At 39.2% G+C, this 17056-nt stretch overlaps 2 protein-coding genes across 3 annotated transcripts in view; both read right to left on the reverse strand.

Moving 5' to 3' along the window:
- The window catches only part of aff4 (AF4/FMR2 family, member 4), a 70475-nt gene extending 60795 nt beyond the window's left edge, over nucleotides 1-9680 (reverse strand). Inside the window, exon 1 of one of the 2 annotated variants that reach the window (XM_061751980.1) lies at nucleotides 9283-9680. Coding sequence is in view for 1 of the 2 variants with exons in the window: in XM_061751978.1 (XP_061607962.1) it covers nucleotides 9079-9119 (41 nt within the window). In the remaining variant the exon portion in view is untranslated. Of the gene's footprint in view, nucleotides 1-9078; nucleotides 9145-9282 lie in introns of those variants that run through there. The other variant, XM_061751978.1, reaches the window with a different exon arrangement.
- A 1174-nt stretch (nucleotides 9681-10854) lies between these two features.
- On the reverse strand, nucleotides 10855-14921 carry zcchc10 (zinc finger, CCHC domain containing 10). Its single transcript, XM_061752639.1, has 4 exons — nucleotides 14785-14921; nucleotides 13436-13597; nucleotides 13272-13310; nucleotides 10855-11463 (listed from the first exon to the last, which is right to left on the reverse strand). The coding sequence occupies exons 1-4, from the start codon at nucleotides 14823-14825 to the stop codon at nucleotides 11223-11225; spliced, it is 483 nt and encodes a 160-aa protein (XP_061608623.1). The 5' UTR covers nucleotides 14826-14921; the 3' UTR covers nucleotides 10855-11222.
- Between the last annotated feature and the right edge of the window lie 2135 nt (nucleotides 14922-17056).

Below are 17056 nucleotides of genomic sequence, written 5' to 3' on the forward strand. Positions count from 1 at the left end.
GCGGGACTAATAAAGGTTATCTTATATTATATTGCAAATAATATACTTTTAACCGGACCCCGTTCTCAGATGATGTCTCCAGTGATGTATTAATTCATTTCTGGTTCAGGAGGCGTCTTGTTAGGCTAGGGTTGGGCATCGAGAATCGATAACCGATTGGAACCGGGACTAACGTTCCAGTTCTCCCGGAATCGTTCAAATTTAAAAGTTTCGGTTCCCAGTTTCGATGCCTAGTCCACCGGCCCCGAAGAAGAAGCGGTGAAAACCAACGAAGAAGAACGAGCATGAAGACGTGCTTGTGCCCAACGGCGGCGAACAAAACTGTGTCTTAACTTTGTTAAAATTAATGACCAGTCACCTCAGTGCAACACTTGCAATAAGATTACATTGTGCAAAGGAGGCTTTCACGATGTGTAACGTCTGACGTGCTCTGAGCCACAGCCTACACCGCGCGAAGCTTCAGTGAAGTCAACTCGCAGTCAACTGGGTGAGTGAAACAATAAAATATGTCTATGCTAACATTAAGGCAGCTAACAAGGTAAACAGTTGGTTGCACTTTTGCACTGATGGTTTTTAGCACTTTTTTTAGTTTTAGAACCAACTTAAGACCCGATGACAGAAAAAAAAAGCTTAACAATGAGCTAAAACTTCACCGTAGCAACTTTACATCATGAATTGGGACAAAATTAACACAAACGTTGTCTCATAGGATCACAAACACTAACCTTGTGCCTCATCGGCAGGTAAGGAAAGGAATCAACGTTTTATAGTATATGGTTCCATCCATCCATCCATTCTCTACCGCTTATCCGGGTCGGGTCACGGGGGCAGTAGCTTCAGCAGGGACGCCCAGCCTTCCCTCTCCCCAGCCACTTCATCCAGCTCTTCCGGGGGGATCCCGGGGCGTTCCCAGGCCAGCCGAAGCATGTAGTCTCTCCAGCGTGTCCTGGGTCGTCCCCGGGGTCTCCTCCCGGTGGGACATGCCCGGAACACCTCACCAGGGAGGCGTCCGGGAGGCATCCGAATCAGATGCCCCAGCCACCTCATCTGGCTCCTCTCAATGCGGAGGAGCAGCGGCTCTACTCTGAGATCCTCCCGGATGACCGAGCTTCTCACCCTATCTCTAAGGGAGAGCCCGGACACCCTGCGGAGGAAACTCATTTCGGCCGCTTGTATCCGGGATTTTGTTCTTTCGGTCACGACCCACAGCTCATGACCATAGGTGAGGGTAGGAACGAAGATCGACCGGTAAATTGAGAGCTTCGCCTTTCGGCTTAGCTCTTTCTTTACCACAACGGACCGATACAAAGTCCGCATCACTGCAGACGCTGCACCGATCCGCCTGTCGATCTCCCGTTCCATTCTTCCCTCACTCGTGAACAAGACCCCAAGATACTTGAATTCCTCCACTTGGGGCAGGATCTCATCCCCGACCTGGAGAAGGCATGCCACCCTTTTCCGACTGAGGACCATGGTCTCAGATTTGGAGGTGCTGATTCTCAGTATATGGTTCCATCCATAAAAATAAATAAATTACCGGTGCCGTGTGAAGTTACTTTTCATGCCAAAATGCTGAGTTCCGGTGCGTACCCTTCAAAATAAAAGGCTACAAGCTTAAAACAGGAAGTCAAGTTAAAACTTGCACATATAAGCCATTTGACATGATAAAACATTCCCAAAATGACTTTAACAATGCTATATTTAACTTTTAGCTGAAACATTAATTCATAAATATTTAGTCAATTGAGTTAGTTCCACACACATTGCCTTTTAGTTCATAGGTTTGATATTCGTACTGGTTATAAAGAACCCAAAGTCAAATGTTTATTTTAGTCTTTGCTGCCAAGAAAATGGATGTTCATAATTTGGACACTCTTTATTTAAACAATGCAAACTTTTTTGACACAGCCCCCTAAAAGAATCGGAATCGAGAATCGTTTGGAACCGGAATCTAAATAAGGAACCGGAATCGGGACCGGAATCGCTCACATACAAACAATGCACAACCCTATGTGAGGCTGTGAATTATTTTACATTTATATGTCCAGAAACCAACTGGTTAGCATATCTGCCTCACAGTTCTGAGGACCGGGGTTCAAATCCCAGCCTCGCCTGTGTGGAGTTTGCATGTTCTCCCCGTGCCCACGTGGGTTTCTCCGGGCAGTCCGGTTTCCTCCCACATCCCAAAAACACGCGTGGTAGGTTGATTGAAGACTCTAAATTGCCCGTAGGTGAGAATGTGAGAGCAAATGGTTGTTTGTTTATATGTGCCCTGCGATTGGCTGGCGACCAGTTCAGGGTGTACCCCGCCTCTCGCCCGAAGATAACTAGGATAGGCTCCAGCAAGCCCGCGACCCTAGAGAGGAAAAGCAGTACAGAAAATGGATGGATGTCCAGACACATTAATTGTCTTAATTTGTTGTTCAAACTTGGTTATTCTCTGCTATAACGTGGTTCCAGCCAGACCTATGTGACAAGTGTACTGTATCACCCAATCACTTATTTCAGTGTTATGCGACTTCATGACATGATAGCTTAGCAATTAGTGTCATACTTTTCTGTCTTTGCCTACCCGGTCTTCGCCCTCCGTGATAACGTAAACGACAGAAAGAAGCATGGTAAGAAGTGTAGCTTTTTCACTACCATGGAAGTGATGATTAGTGACTTACAATGCATTGACACCTGACGCAAAGAGAACCTTTGCCTAAAATAGCATACCCCCAAGCATTTTTTTTCTTTTTTCGTCACGGTGGCCGGACACAGCGCTGTACTGGGCGGTAAAGTCTGGCGCTGGATTTTTTTCTTACCCAATATCCGGAACAATCTGTGTTACAGCCGTAACGAGTCAGCATTCAGTGATTTCCGTAACAAAATACGGATGTTCTGTAACATTTGGCAGCTCTGCATTATCAACTCTCCTACAGGTTAACAATCATTAGTAGTTTTCTCCCTTCCTTACGTTCTGTTGTGGTACTAACAGCAGTTGTAGTACATTCCAGTCGTGGTAAGATGATTAGTTAAGCGGAAATTCACCACCTCTGCGCAAAAAGAGGATTCAAATAACGCCACAAAACTTTTTTATTTTTTTATTTATTTATTTATTTTTTTAAATAAATGCCCCCCCAAAAAAAAGAGAAGAAAAAAAAGACCATTTTACACTGCCTGTCAATGATGCAATTTTTCCACCTTTTTACATGTTGCTGTTCTGTATAAACGACAACGACACGGAATGAGCGGACTGGCAAATTTCCATGGAGGTTGTGTCAGAGTTGAAACTGAGGTGGGACAACACCTTGAGGTATGGGCATGAACTCTGAAGTTTGACACACAACTAACTATTACAGCCCAGTTGTGTCAAAATAAATTGTTGCTGTCCAATAACTCTTTTATACGTCACACCAGACGTCATCTAGTTATTTGATTGCAGGAAGCTGTGACAAAGTATACATATTTGCATCACTTTCCTACGTTCTGTGTAAAATGCAAAGATGGATAAATCCTAAGCCTTGTGTTACTGCTCTGGGACTGCAATTTAGTGAGTTCTGAGTCAAAGAGGCTGGAGTGAATCTTTGTTATACAAAATCAAAACTACCTACATTGAAATCCATAGTGTGCTTGTTGTATCAAAAATACAGCATTCAAAATGTAACAATTTCGACACAAGCTGCCACTAGTAAAATCATGTGAGCTGCACTCCAGTTTCAAGAGGCCTTTCTCTCAGCGATTACACAAACGACACATTATTCCGGCAGTGCATTGTGACACGCGTGTTAGTGGAACATGACAAGTCTCAATTATCTTCCAAACCTTTCTAAAGAACCTGCGTCACTCAAGCCTGTCCATTTTACAAAACCGTGTTTGTAGGAGAAGGGGGGACATGACCCTCTTATCCAACTGAGTCATAAGCAGACAAATAGTGAAGCAAGTGTCAGAACAGTGTGGTCGTTTTTCTATACGTATATTTGTCCCCATGTTCTTAGTAAGAGGGGTATGTCAGCTTAGCTATAAATAGAAACACAAACATAGGGGTTACTACTGCACCTATAAATATTCTTCTAGACACTCCACAACAGGCACTCTGATACAAGATAAATTAAACCAAGTTGAAAAAATTATCTCCATGGTATCTCTGGGCATGGAAATTTGGTTATTACGACATAGAGGATCTCATGTCAATTGATTGTCGATGATTTTTTTAATTACTTTGAGATGCATGTCATTGATGACCACAATGTATCAGTACATCGTCTTGGCATTGTAGTCTACAAGTGTAACTGGCTGTACCTAGTGTGAGAGGTTTGCAATAAATTGGGTTGGAAATGCCCAGAATGTCCTTTTTCAAGCTATTCTAGTTGGCCGTTTACAACTGGCAGTTGAAACAGACATATTTCTCATCAATATGCAAAATGTATATAGGCCTGTCACAATAATTTCTAACACAAACACAGGAACGTTAACTGTTTATTAATCACTCCCATTGACACCTGTTGAATTCAAATATCCATGGTAACATGGAGGCCTGGCAGTGAATGAGTTAAGCATAACCTTAGTGGCACATGTTATGCACCCAGTAGTTGACTACAGCGAACATCAACGTATATTTAATTGACAGGTGAAGGGCTCGTCTACAGGGGACAAACCACACAGTAGCCAGGTTTACACGGAGACGTTTTTTCTCATTCCTATTGCAGATCTCTGGTGAACTGTTTACATGTGACGTGATCTATTCCGATCCGGTGTATACATGATGTGCACTACATTTAAGCCGTGTGACATGCGGACGTCGTCGTGAACGTCACGTCATTTATAAGATGGAGGTCCATCGCCTATTCGGCACAGTAGTTGGGATTGTTTTTATGTTTATTAAAAAAAAACAATTAAAAACAACATAAGTAATTAAAAATAATATCTCTGTCGCATACGACGGAGCCACCATATTTACGCCGTGCGTAAAAGATGACGTTACCGCGCATTTACGTCAAGACGAAGCATGCGCAAACAGAGCTTTGCCAGGCTCTATTCTGGATTACAGTTCATATGGCAAAAATTTACTTCCGATCGGTTTGGTAAAAGGAATATTCCACCCCTGTAAAACCAAATGAAATTCCATTCGTATTTGGCCAGTTTATTGTGATTGATATTTTTATATGGAACATTTTCATTCTTTTTGGGCTTCTAAACCGATTATAATCTGAATAGAAGGCTCCATGTAAACCAGGCTAGTCTTGCAGCTCTTTATTCTTTATTTCAGACTCAGGGGATCCATATCACAGAGAAACAAAAAAGGAAGTTATAATAACAACAACAATACTGATTTAAAAGCAAAAACAATTAAATAAAAAATAAAAATAAGGATGGGCCCTATTTTTCATTTATCGTGATAGTTTTTGGGAAAATACATTGTCTTATTGTTATCGTGACACGCCTACATGTAAATAAGCTTTGCTTTAATTGGATCACTCATCTTCCCCAATTTAAATATGGAAAACAGCTTGGCTCTGATTCGGCTGGCTCTCATGGCGTCTACTAGCATCACTCTAAAACCTTGGGGCAGCCAAGCATTCATAGTGACATTGCGTCCTTTGATGTCTTGCTATCATTGTGAAGCATAATTCACCAACCATTGGCTTGTTGGCCTACTAATAGGTGAGCTGAAAGGCGACATGGGTGAAAATAAGGAGGGAGATATTTTGAGGGTATGCTCATCACCCGCTCCTATTCGTTTGAATTTAACCTGCCGCGACCATCGACACTGGCAACAATGAATGCAAGCTTTGCTATTTCATCCACCACAGTTACATTCTAAATTAGAAAAAGAGTAGTAAGAATTATTATAAAACACAACGTATGTATATTTTTTAGACTGTATTTGTATGGCTGAGATTCACTTGCTTCAAACCTGGAAATGCCGTGTTGCCGTTCAACTGAGTTGAGCGAGTGGCTACCAAGCCCGATGTGGGCAGGTAGTTGAATATTAATTCGCATAAGTATGTAACACCGTCGGCGATTTCAAATCCTGTCATTGGCAAGCTTGTTCCTATGGCGACGGCGTAACCCGAATTTGTACGCAACTTGGAACCTTCTACCAACCCATTATAACGCAGTAGTAAAGTTAGAATTTTAGTAAACATTTGGACGAAAAACATTTCTAGGCCAAAAATATAAATCTGTCACAAACCGTAAACAGTGCCACGTGACATGTTCTTACACCCCTGTGCAAACTAGTTCCTTGCACGCTATTCGTAACCTCGAAAAGTCATATGTCCGTCATAAACCAAGCGGCCTCTGTATCTTCATTACCTACAGTTTTTGAGTAGCTTATTATTGTACAGTGTGAGCTACGGCATTACATCATGATGAGCTGCTGCGGTCTGATTAAACTGGAGTTGATTCAACTGGCATATATCCTTTTTGGACAAGAAACAGAGACAAGCGTGTCTGTTTAAAAGGAAGTAGGATTTTTCAAAGAAATGAGAGGCTAAGGAGAGTTATATCTTTGCTTAGGCTCACAATAACCACCCTGTTTGGGCTAAGGGTGAAGTTGAAACAAACAAAGACTTTATTACCACCTAGCTTCAGTTATGTAAGCACAACAAAGGCAATTGAATATTTAGTTGACGAAGGGAAAAAAAACAGCTGTATTGAGGCTTTAATTATACCTCCCAAATAAGTTTATATTAAATGGTAACTTGAACTAGATGATTTAAGGTATTTAAATCTGTCTTGTATCATATCACTGAAACTACTACTAGTGTATCATATCACTATCACTTGGAAACTAATGTTTGGACTTTCTAGTTGAAAATATCTTCTGTGTCACGTCAGAGCAGGTATTTGTGAATATCAGCTCGTACCTTGGAAACATTGAGAGCTGGGTGCCATCTCGTCACAGGTTTTTCATCCGGGCCCACCAGGAACTTTTCAAATTTGACTACGATTTGGAGGTCAAACTGCTGTCATTAGTGACATCATTTGAGAGTTCGGCAAATCTCTTTGGCTTGTTTTATATTGAATTTTGAGATCCGTCGTCACATCGCACAAGAAGGCACACTCAGTTAACGGCCATACTTTCCATTCGAATAATTTATATTTATGGCCGAACATTTTCCATACAAATATTTACTGTAATTAGGACGTTTCTACTGTTAGTGATAGACTCCGGCATGTTCCACCTTTTGTACAAATTTACATTTCTTCATTAACCGAGGTTACATTCTTTCCACACTTGTACGACAGTTGAGAATGTTAAAAAGTTACTTAAAACAGCGCCTGTTACACCAGTCCACACTTAAACAGCTTAAAGAGTTCACAACCAAATCCCCCCCCCCCCCCACACACACACACACAGACACACCAGGTTGTGTCAACCGAGATAAACAAGTTGGCCGCCCCTGTCTCTATTTGTCATGTGTGTTTACTCGATATTGATCAGCTATTGACACAACTTTAAGACAACTTAACATTTTATCCACAGCATGTTTGTGGCAAAATGGCTTCCTGGAATAGACACACATCAGCTGTCCGGAAACTTGACCAGACACATAATGTTGTAATAGGCTATGTGTCATTAAAACTCATGGAAAGATCACTTAAGTTTGACAACTGCAATAAACTGAGGTGGAGAGGGTGAACCACGTAGCACTACAAATTTAGTTTGACACGTATACTGTGAAAAAAAATGTCAAAACATAATCTCCCTTTGCCAACAGAATCACCTATATATAGATTAGTCCCCTCCAAAAGTATTGGAACGACAAGGAGAATTCCTTCAGTTTTGTTCTATACTGAAGACATGTATCATATTCATATTTTGATCTGAAATATTAATATTTTGATCTGAAAACCAAATGTCTTCAGTATACAACAAAAACAAAGGAATTGAGCTTGCCGTTCCAATGCTTTTGGAGGGAACTGTATAAGTAGTGAGTAACAGTGGTATGCGAAAGAATCAACGAATTATATACAAATAAATTTAACATTTAAAACATGCAATAGAAACAAATATTGGAATGACGCGTTCAGCGATGCAAAGAGCCTGTTCAAACTTTTTTTTAAATCAATACAGAAAATTTTTAAGTACACTTCAGGTGTATTTAACTTTTTAGTGAAGTACAATACATTCAAATGTAATCTTTAAGAGGCATCTTACAACTGGAATATAATACTTTGAAACTGCATAATTTTGCTCACAGTTAGCATACTGTCAGAATCTGATACCTACGCATGTACAGGAAAACATTCCAATAGAATAAAAAATTAGCAAATGAGGCTTTTAAAAGTAGGCAAGGAGACAAGTTATTTAAGTTTCACGTCTTTTTAAAGACTATTCCAGGAACGTGGAGCACATTGCGAGAAAGCCTTTTTTCCAACTCCTGAAACTCCGAACACACTACGTCAGCTTTTGAGGTCTGAAACTATAATTGCTAACAGATCTTTGTACAGTTACAGAGCAGATGTTATTATAATCATACTTTAGGAAAAAAACAGCTGCATAATTTTTTTATGAACACTTAGACCCAGTACATTAATGTATTTTGAAATTGGAAAAATAGAAGTGCAATAATTAATCAGTAACTATGCGATTATCAAATTAATTGACAACTACTTTGATAACCGATCGTATAGACATTAACTTAAAATAACAAAAAAATAATCGTCACATTAGTCAATTATTAAAATAATCATTAGTTTTAACCCGAGTTGGTCATTATTTTTTGAGGTGGTTCTTGGTGTAAAAAGATTCAGAACCATCCATCCAGGCTTATATAAAACGAAACTAGACAGGTGAGGAATGTGAAAAGTTGAAAACAGTTGTTGCAACTTTCGGCTTGTCCCATCACCGGTCGAGAAAACATTATTATTTTTACATTACTCATTGGTTTTCCTCAAGAGGAAATTCGACGTTTAAAAACTTCAAGTTAAATGTTATTAGTTAGGAAAGGGATAAAAACAATGTCCATGACGCTCTTTCGCATTACGAAAACAAAAAATGCAAGGTAAGCGTTGACTAACGTTGTTTAAGCAAATATTTACCCTGACAGAATATTATAGAATGTGTGCTCAGTGCTACCTACATACCTGCATACTGGCTTTAGCGGCATAATGCTGGCTAGCCCCATTCGCTGGTAGTTGGGAGGGGAGCGAAGCTAACGGCTAACAGGCTCGCAAAACATTTTACATTTCCGCGTACACTTTTTTATAACACTCACTGCAAACGTCGCACAACCACAGCGAACAGTCAAAGAATAAAACACATAGTTTCGTAACATCCGGCATCCTTACCTCTTGTCTTCTTTTTAGGCCCAAACCATTCTAGCTATTGGAAAGCTCTTTTCTTTGTCTTTTCCACTTCCAATTACACGCAAAATGGACCCAACAAAACGCCGTAACAGCTACGACGGTACAACCCAACAGACGGTCCCCATCTTTTCCTGGAATAGGGCTCACGTATCGGGCGAAAAACAAGTTGAAATCATTTTTTCGGACGTTCGTTCATGTTATTATTCCAGGAAAGAAGTGCCTCTAGTCTAAAGGTAAAGCTGCTAGCTAAGTTCAGTAGTCAGCAGGTACACACAGACCCACCGACAGGAATGGATGCATGGAGGACAGCAAGCTTGTGTTGCATTCAAGGCCTTCGGACACCTGACTACTCCAAGCAAAACCATGTAAGCACAAACTCAAATTGGCGTCAGCAGTTCAATTCGGACGTTTTCTCCGAAAATACAACTCACGTGAAGGTTCGGGTGATTTAAACGCCAGATAAACAAGTACAATTTTTATTGTAATGTTAGCAACGACGACGAGAAAATGAATTAAATAGAGGCATTTAAAAGAGGCGATTGCAAAGGCATTTTATTTATCAATTGTGATAATCCCAATTTTTATATTCAACGTATCAGTGACGTCCACACCTCAAGTAATGACGCCCATTCGGTCATTCGTAACAATTTGTAAACAAATTGTAAACCAAATTTTAAAACGTACGCCGGCGGGGTTATTTGAATCACTTCCTGCTCGTGATGATCATGAAAAAAGTGAGGGTTTTTTTTCGTCTTGCACTGAATACTCATTCGGCATTTTGCCCATAAATTGCCACAATTTCCTCTTGAACTTGATGTAGTACATGTCTGTGATTTTAGTACCCCTAGAGAGAGTAATAGAAAGTACAACCAAAATCTGGAGTGTCAAATTCAAAGTGAACATAAAATGTATGAAATTGTCAATTAATTTCAAGTTCTAAGATGAAAAATTGAAATAAAACATTTTATTGAACATTTAATTCAATAATGATTTTGTATTTGTATTATTCTATTGATACCTATCATTAAATATTTGTTCACTGTACTGTAAAGCATATCAATAAATCGTAATACTGCATTAAACTTTATTTCTGTTGTTTAATTTAAACTCAGATTAATAATTCATATTACATTCTAATATTACAGCTGACACCCCCCGCCGCCAAAAAAATAAATAAAAATCACCATATCAAGAAGTTATAATACAACATAGAAAACAATCAAAATGATTTTTAATATAGAAACTAAGTGAGAATTGGCCTTGGACAGGTATGCTGAATGACTCATAAGCTTAACTTTAAGTTAAAACTACTGAAATAAATGGTTTTCTGCCATATTGTAATTTATCAAGATGCACCTGTATTATTTGTTTAATGTTATGTTATATATTTACATTTAAAAATTAAACACTCATATCCTGGAACCTTTTGCGTGATCCTTTCAATTAGCTGGAACTGTGAAGAAATTAAAATGTTAATCTTATTAAGATGGGTAAATCACTTTAGTCCAGCAAGTTATTTAAAAAAAAAAAAAAAAAAAGGAAAATCACACTAAATTAGACTATTGAAACAATTCATTTTATTCAGCATCCTTTAACAGCTTGCACATTTTCTAGATCATAGTGGCAAGGTTTTGAGCTATACAGATGAAGTTTGCCTAAAATTTACTTAAGACGGAATAAAAAAAAAATAATAATAATAATTATACACCTCAAATATCTCAAAGCTGCCCAAGCAGGAACAACAAACAAGACATTGTTATAATTCAAAATCAGCTTTTTTCTAAATTTCTAACAAAACTGTACAAGAAGTTTCTCATCTCAGCAGCACTGACTAATTGTAGGAATGTAAACTGCTGGGGAGGGGGGGGCGGGGGGGAAATAAAATAAAATAAAAATAACACACTATAACAGCCGTCTCATGCTCATTTCTTCTTCTTCTTCTTCTTCGGAGGTCCCTGATCTGAATCGCTGCTGCTTCCGGAGCCTGAACTGTCTGAGGATGACAATGACGAGGAGGAGGAAGAAGTGGACGAGCTGTCGTCGTCGCTGTCGCTGCTGCTGCTGTCATCGTCCAAAGACGAGCTGGAGGAGTCGCTGCTGTCTGAGGATGAGTCACTGGACGAGCTGCCTGAATCACTGCTGCTCCCGCTTGAGTCTTTACCCCTGAGAGTATGTTGGTGCCAAGTAAAGCAAACAGGTCAATACAAACAGTAGAATGGAACTGAAATCTGGAAGCAGGTAGCAGTGGGATAGAGGTGAAACAGTATGAAAATATTACATCATGAGCAAAGTGATAATTACCGGTATTGCCACAATATTACTGAAAAATCACTGACACTTGCACAGAAGGAATTGCAATACGTTTAATTTTGAATACAAAAATATAAAATAAGCAATTCAGTGTACTATTTGACATTAGGAATAGCTAAATTTTCATGTTCAACTCAAGATCAAACAAAACATAAACCACAATTAAATAAATATTTCCTATATGCACAATTGCTGCTGAAATGATGTAAATTTCCCCATTGTGGGACTAATAAATGTTATCTTATATTACAAATATTTATAATAATAATAATAATAATATACAGGCGGCACGGCGGGCAACTGGTTAGCACATCTCCCTCACAGTTCTGAGGACCTGGGTTCAAATCTAGCCCCGCCTGTGTGGAGTTTGCATGTTCTCCCCGTGGCTACGTGGGTTTTCTCCCACATTCCCAAAACATGTATGGTAGGTTAATTGAGGACTCTAAATTGTCCGTAGGTAGGAATGTGAGTGTGAATGGTTGTTTGTTTATATGTGCCCTGCGATTGGCTGGCGACCAGTTCAGGGTGTACCCTGCCTTTCGCCCGAAGATAGCTAGGATAGGCTCCAGCATGCCCGCGACCCTAGTGAGGAGAAGCGGTACGGAAAATGAATGAATGAATGATCATAATACAGTGGTGCCTTCAGATACGAGTGTGCTTCAGAACCCCACTAGATGGCAGCAGCACACTTCACAATGTTCAGCCACCATCGATTCACATTGGTTTCCTTGCAGTGGTAGGACAATATCAGTTGGTGGCAGTAATGTCATTAAGCTGCTTTGCCAACTGCCAATAAACAACAGAAGAACAAAAAGGAAGGACAATACATTGGGTAAAGTTGTGTTTGTGCTCACATTTTCCGTTTGCATGTTATGTGGCGATCAAAACGTTATTACTGTTCTTTTTAAACAGTACAATACAAAATGTTTTTTTTTTTTATTTATAACAAAAAAAATATAATTACACCTATAAGAGTCAAACATATGAGATGATAATGAAATGTTAAGAGTTCGAGAAGTCAGGACGGTCTGGGAATGTGTAGGCTTGAGTCCTGATCTGTGATTGGATGAGAAAGCCAGGGGCTGGGCCCACTGGCGTGTGTGCGTGTGTACAGAAGCTGGCAGGTGGTTAGAGATTTTGCAGTTTTATGTTTTAGTTTTTGCTGTGGACAAATATACTTTTTTCAAAAACAATGGCACAATATGTTGAAAATGCTGATTTTCAACTGTACACAGGAAATACTTGTCAAGTGATGGGTCTCAAGTCTAAGTCATGTCCAATCGCATAAGTACCAAGACAAAGTCTCTTTCATAAGTTTAAGCCATTAGTCCTACAATTGGCGACTCGAGTCCCCCACCTCAAACTGATTTATTTTAGTGGCTACTATAGAACAAAGCATGTCCTCGCTGACATGCACTGCTTGCATTAAAGACATGGCCGCAAACAGAGAGGAGCTAGTTTACAAACGCAGTCAGTGTTGCCAACTTAGCAGCTTTTCAGACACCTTCTTTTCAAAAAAGCGACCAGCGAATTTCATTTCCACAAAAACAGACGAGTGGAATCATTTTCATATTGTTTTGAATATCCACCGTATTGCCTAGTATTTGAATTATATTTTTTTATATTTTGTTTCTCTTGTGCAACTAAATAAGGCAACTTACTTCTTAGTTTTCTTCTCGCTGGAGCCTTGTTGTCCTGCTCTGTAGGGAGAAAGAAAACAGATTTTAACTAATAAATACACATGTTCCGGTATCAGAGGTTGATATCAATGGGAGACAATGCTGCCTTTGTGTTACAAGTCCTGACGTGATGGGAGTTTCCTTACCCAGTGATGTTCCTCTGTTGATTCTCAGCATCCTTCAGCATTTTCTTCATCTCAACTGTCCTCGAGGGTCTGTGCACATATTTACGCTTCCCGGTGCATTCGTACGTCCAGTGTCCCATTTCCAAACACTTCTGACAACGCACATGTTGTTTGTTTGCCTCCCTAAAGGTGACAATAAAAGAAGACTATGTTTTGAATGAACATATTTGTTCGTAATAATTTTTAAAAGTAGCACAGTGGTCTAATAGTTAGCACATCTGCCTTGCAGTTCTAGATTCAGGGTTTGAATCTGAGCTCAGATCCTCCTGTGTGGACTTTGCATGTTCTCCGCTTTCTTGTGTGAGTTTTCTCCTAGTACACCAGCTTCCTCCCACATTTCAAAAACATGCACGCTAACCAAATAACAAGGGAGTGAAAGCGATGAAAATCTATTGTTTGGACTTGTTTCAGATTCAGGGCAAGTGACATTAAACAAGATAACATTTAATTTAGTTTACCCTTGGTAAATTTTAAATTCTAGGGTCTATTAGATTTTTTAACATTATAATTTAGTCTAAAATGATAATCCATTTGTTGGATGTCATGTTGAAAACTGTTTACATAGTTTGTTGAAAAGTGGTATAATAAAAATACAGGTTTTCCCTTACAAGATGAATAATTGTGATTAATGATCGTGATTACAATATTGATCAATATAATTGTGATTATCATTTTGGTCATTATTGTGTAGCCGCTGTGTACCTTTCCTCTTGCAGTCTTTCCCAGAGTCCTCTAGTAAGGACTAATAAGGAACTTGGACGGATGGATAATTAGAAAATCCATTTCATCAAATGTTCAGGAGTATGTACATGTATGCCCTTCTATTACATTACTCTAAATTTGTCAATTACCTCTGATTTGAATAGATTACTTTAATATTATAGAACTACGAATAAAAACCAACATACAGTATTACTTGCGATAGTATTTGTTATGGTAGCTACAGAAGTACTTCGAAACAGCCAACTTGACAAAGAATGAGGCCAAGCCAAGCCATTTGGCTTTTAATGCCACGGCAAATGAAGCGTACACAAGGTTTGGAATAAGTTCCCGTATGACAATGCACCCAAACGAGGTAGCGTAAGTGTAAGAACGTAATTTTTTATATTGAGTTAGGAAAATGTGCCGTTTTTCGTTTAAACAATGTTTTATCAGACCGAAAGACGGCTCCATTTAAGTCCGGTCCCGTTTCCCTTGAACTTAAATCATCTCGACAAGATATCAATAAGTGCGCAAAAGAAAACATCAAAACGGTCAAATGATATGAAAAATGTTTACATTTTTTGCCAGTATGTGGACAGAATACTCACGCTTGTCGCCTGGCTATTATTCTGTGCATGGGAGTCGCCATGTTTAGTTTTACTTTTCTTGTTCGGTGGGAGAGAAAAAAAAACTGGCACGTATTCTTAGCAACGGGTTATCTCTTGCGCCTTCTTCGACAAAGATTGGTTACTACAACCACTATTAAGTAACAAGATACTCACATGCTGCACACACGTTTTCTGGGTGGCATTTAATATTTGCTGGTACAGGTGCAGCTCAATGAATTACAATACTGTAGGAAAGTTCGTTGTATTACTAATACAAAATAATGATAATAATAATTTAAAAAAAAAAGTGAAACTGATAAATGATACAGATTAATGCAACACAATACTTTTCAAAGGCTTATTCCAACCTCATTTCGTTATAAGAATCTTTTTGACTGTTTCGTATACAACGTTCTCATTTTTTATTTTCTTATTTTAATTTATTTAGGACCATGAACAACCAAAATAGTATTTAATGCACAACCCCCAATTCCAATGAAGTTGGGACGTTGTGTTAAACATAAATTAAAACAGAATACAATGATTTGCAAATCATGTTCAACCTATATTTAATGGAATACACTACAAAGACAAGATATTTAATGTTCAAACTGATAAACTTTATTGTTTTTGGCAAATAATCATTAACTTAGAATTTTATGGCTGCAACACGTTCCAAAAAAGCTGGGACAGGGTCATGTTTACCACTGTGTTACGTCACCTTTTCTTTTAACAACATTCAATAAACATTTGGGAACTGAGGACACTAATTGTTGAACCTTTGTAGGTGGAATTATTTCCCATTTATTGCTTGATGTACAGCTTCAGCTGTTCAACAGTCCGGGTTCTCCGTTGTCGTATTTTATGCTTCATAATGCGCCACACATTTTCAATGGGAGACAGGTCTGGACTGCAGGCAGGCCAGTCTCGTACCCGCACTCATTTACGAGGAAGCCACGCTGTTGTAACACGTGCAGAATGTGGTTTGGCATTGTCTTGCTGAAATAAGCAGGGGCGTCCTTGAAAAAGACGTTGCTTGGATGGCAGCATATGTTTCTCCAAAACTTGTATGTACCTTTCAGCATTAATGGTGCCTTCACAGATGTGTAAGTTACCCATGCCATTGGCACTAACACAGTCTCATACCATCACAGATGCTGGCTTTTGAACCTTGCGTCTATAACAGTCCGGATGGTTCTTTTCCTCTTTGGCCCAGAGGACACGACCTCCACAATTTCCAAAAACTATTTAAAATGCGGACTCGACAGACCACAGAACACTTTTCCACTTTGCATCAGTCCATCTTAGATGGGCTCGGGCTCAGAGAAGCCGGGTGCGTTTCTGGGTGTTGTTGATAAATGGCTTTTGCTTTGCATAGTAGAGTTTCAAGTTGCACTTACGGACGTAGCGCCGAACTGTATTTCCTGACATTGGTTTTCTGAAGTGTTCCTGAGCCCATGTGGTGATATCCTTTACACATTGATGTCGTTTTTTTATGCAGTGCCGCCTGAGGGATCAAAGGACACGGCATTCAATGTTGGTTTTCGACCTTGCCGTTTACATGCAGGGATTTCTCCAGATTCTCTGAACCTTTTGATGATATTATGGACCATAGATGATGAAATCCCTAAATTCCTTCCAATTGTATGTTGAGGAACATTGTACTTAAACTGTTCAACTATTTTCTCACGCACTTGTTCACAAAGAGGTGAACCTCACCCCATCTTTGCTTGTGAATGAGTGAGCAATTCAGGAAAGCTCCTTTTATACCCAATCATGGCACCCACCTGTTCCCAATTAGCCTGTTCACCTGTGGGATGTTCCAAACAGGTGTTTAATGAGCATTCCTCAACTTTCTCAGTCTTTTTTGCCACATGTCCCAGCTTTTTTGGAACATGTTGCAGCCATAAAATTCTAAGTTAATGATTATTTGCTAAAAACAATAAAGTTTATCAGTTTGAACATTAAATATCTTGTCTTTGTTGTGTATTCAATTAAATATAGGTTGAACATGATTTGCAAATCATTGTATTCTGTTTTTATTTATCTTTAACACAACCTTCCAACTTCATTGGAATTGGGGTTGTATTTTATAATAAAGAACGTCTCACTTACTTGACAAAATGTAACTTAAAATGAGTCAGTATACATAACATAAGCAGTTTCATAACACTGCCTTTTGCTTTGGACGAGTTCAGTCAATTTGCAAGCAGATGCTGAGGTTGAGCATTTAGTTATCTTTTGTCACCCTCCCACCATTCAACTGCCGTCA

This window comes from Phyllopteryx taeniolatus, chromosome 17 (assembly GCF_024500385.1).
Source record: "Phyllopteryx taeniolatus isolate TA_2022b chromosome 17, UOR_Ptae_1.2, whole genome shotgun sequence".
In the NCBI taxonomy this organism is placed as follows: Eukaryota; Metazoa; Chordata; class Actinopteri; order Syngnathiformes; family Syngnathidae; genus Phyllopteryx; species Phyllopteryx taeniolatus.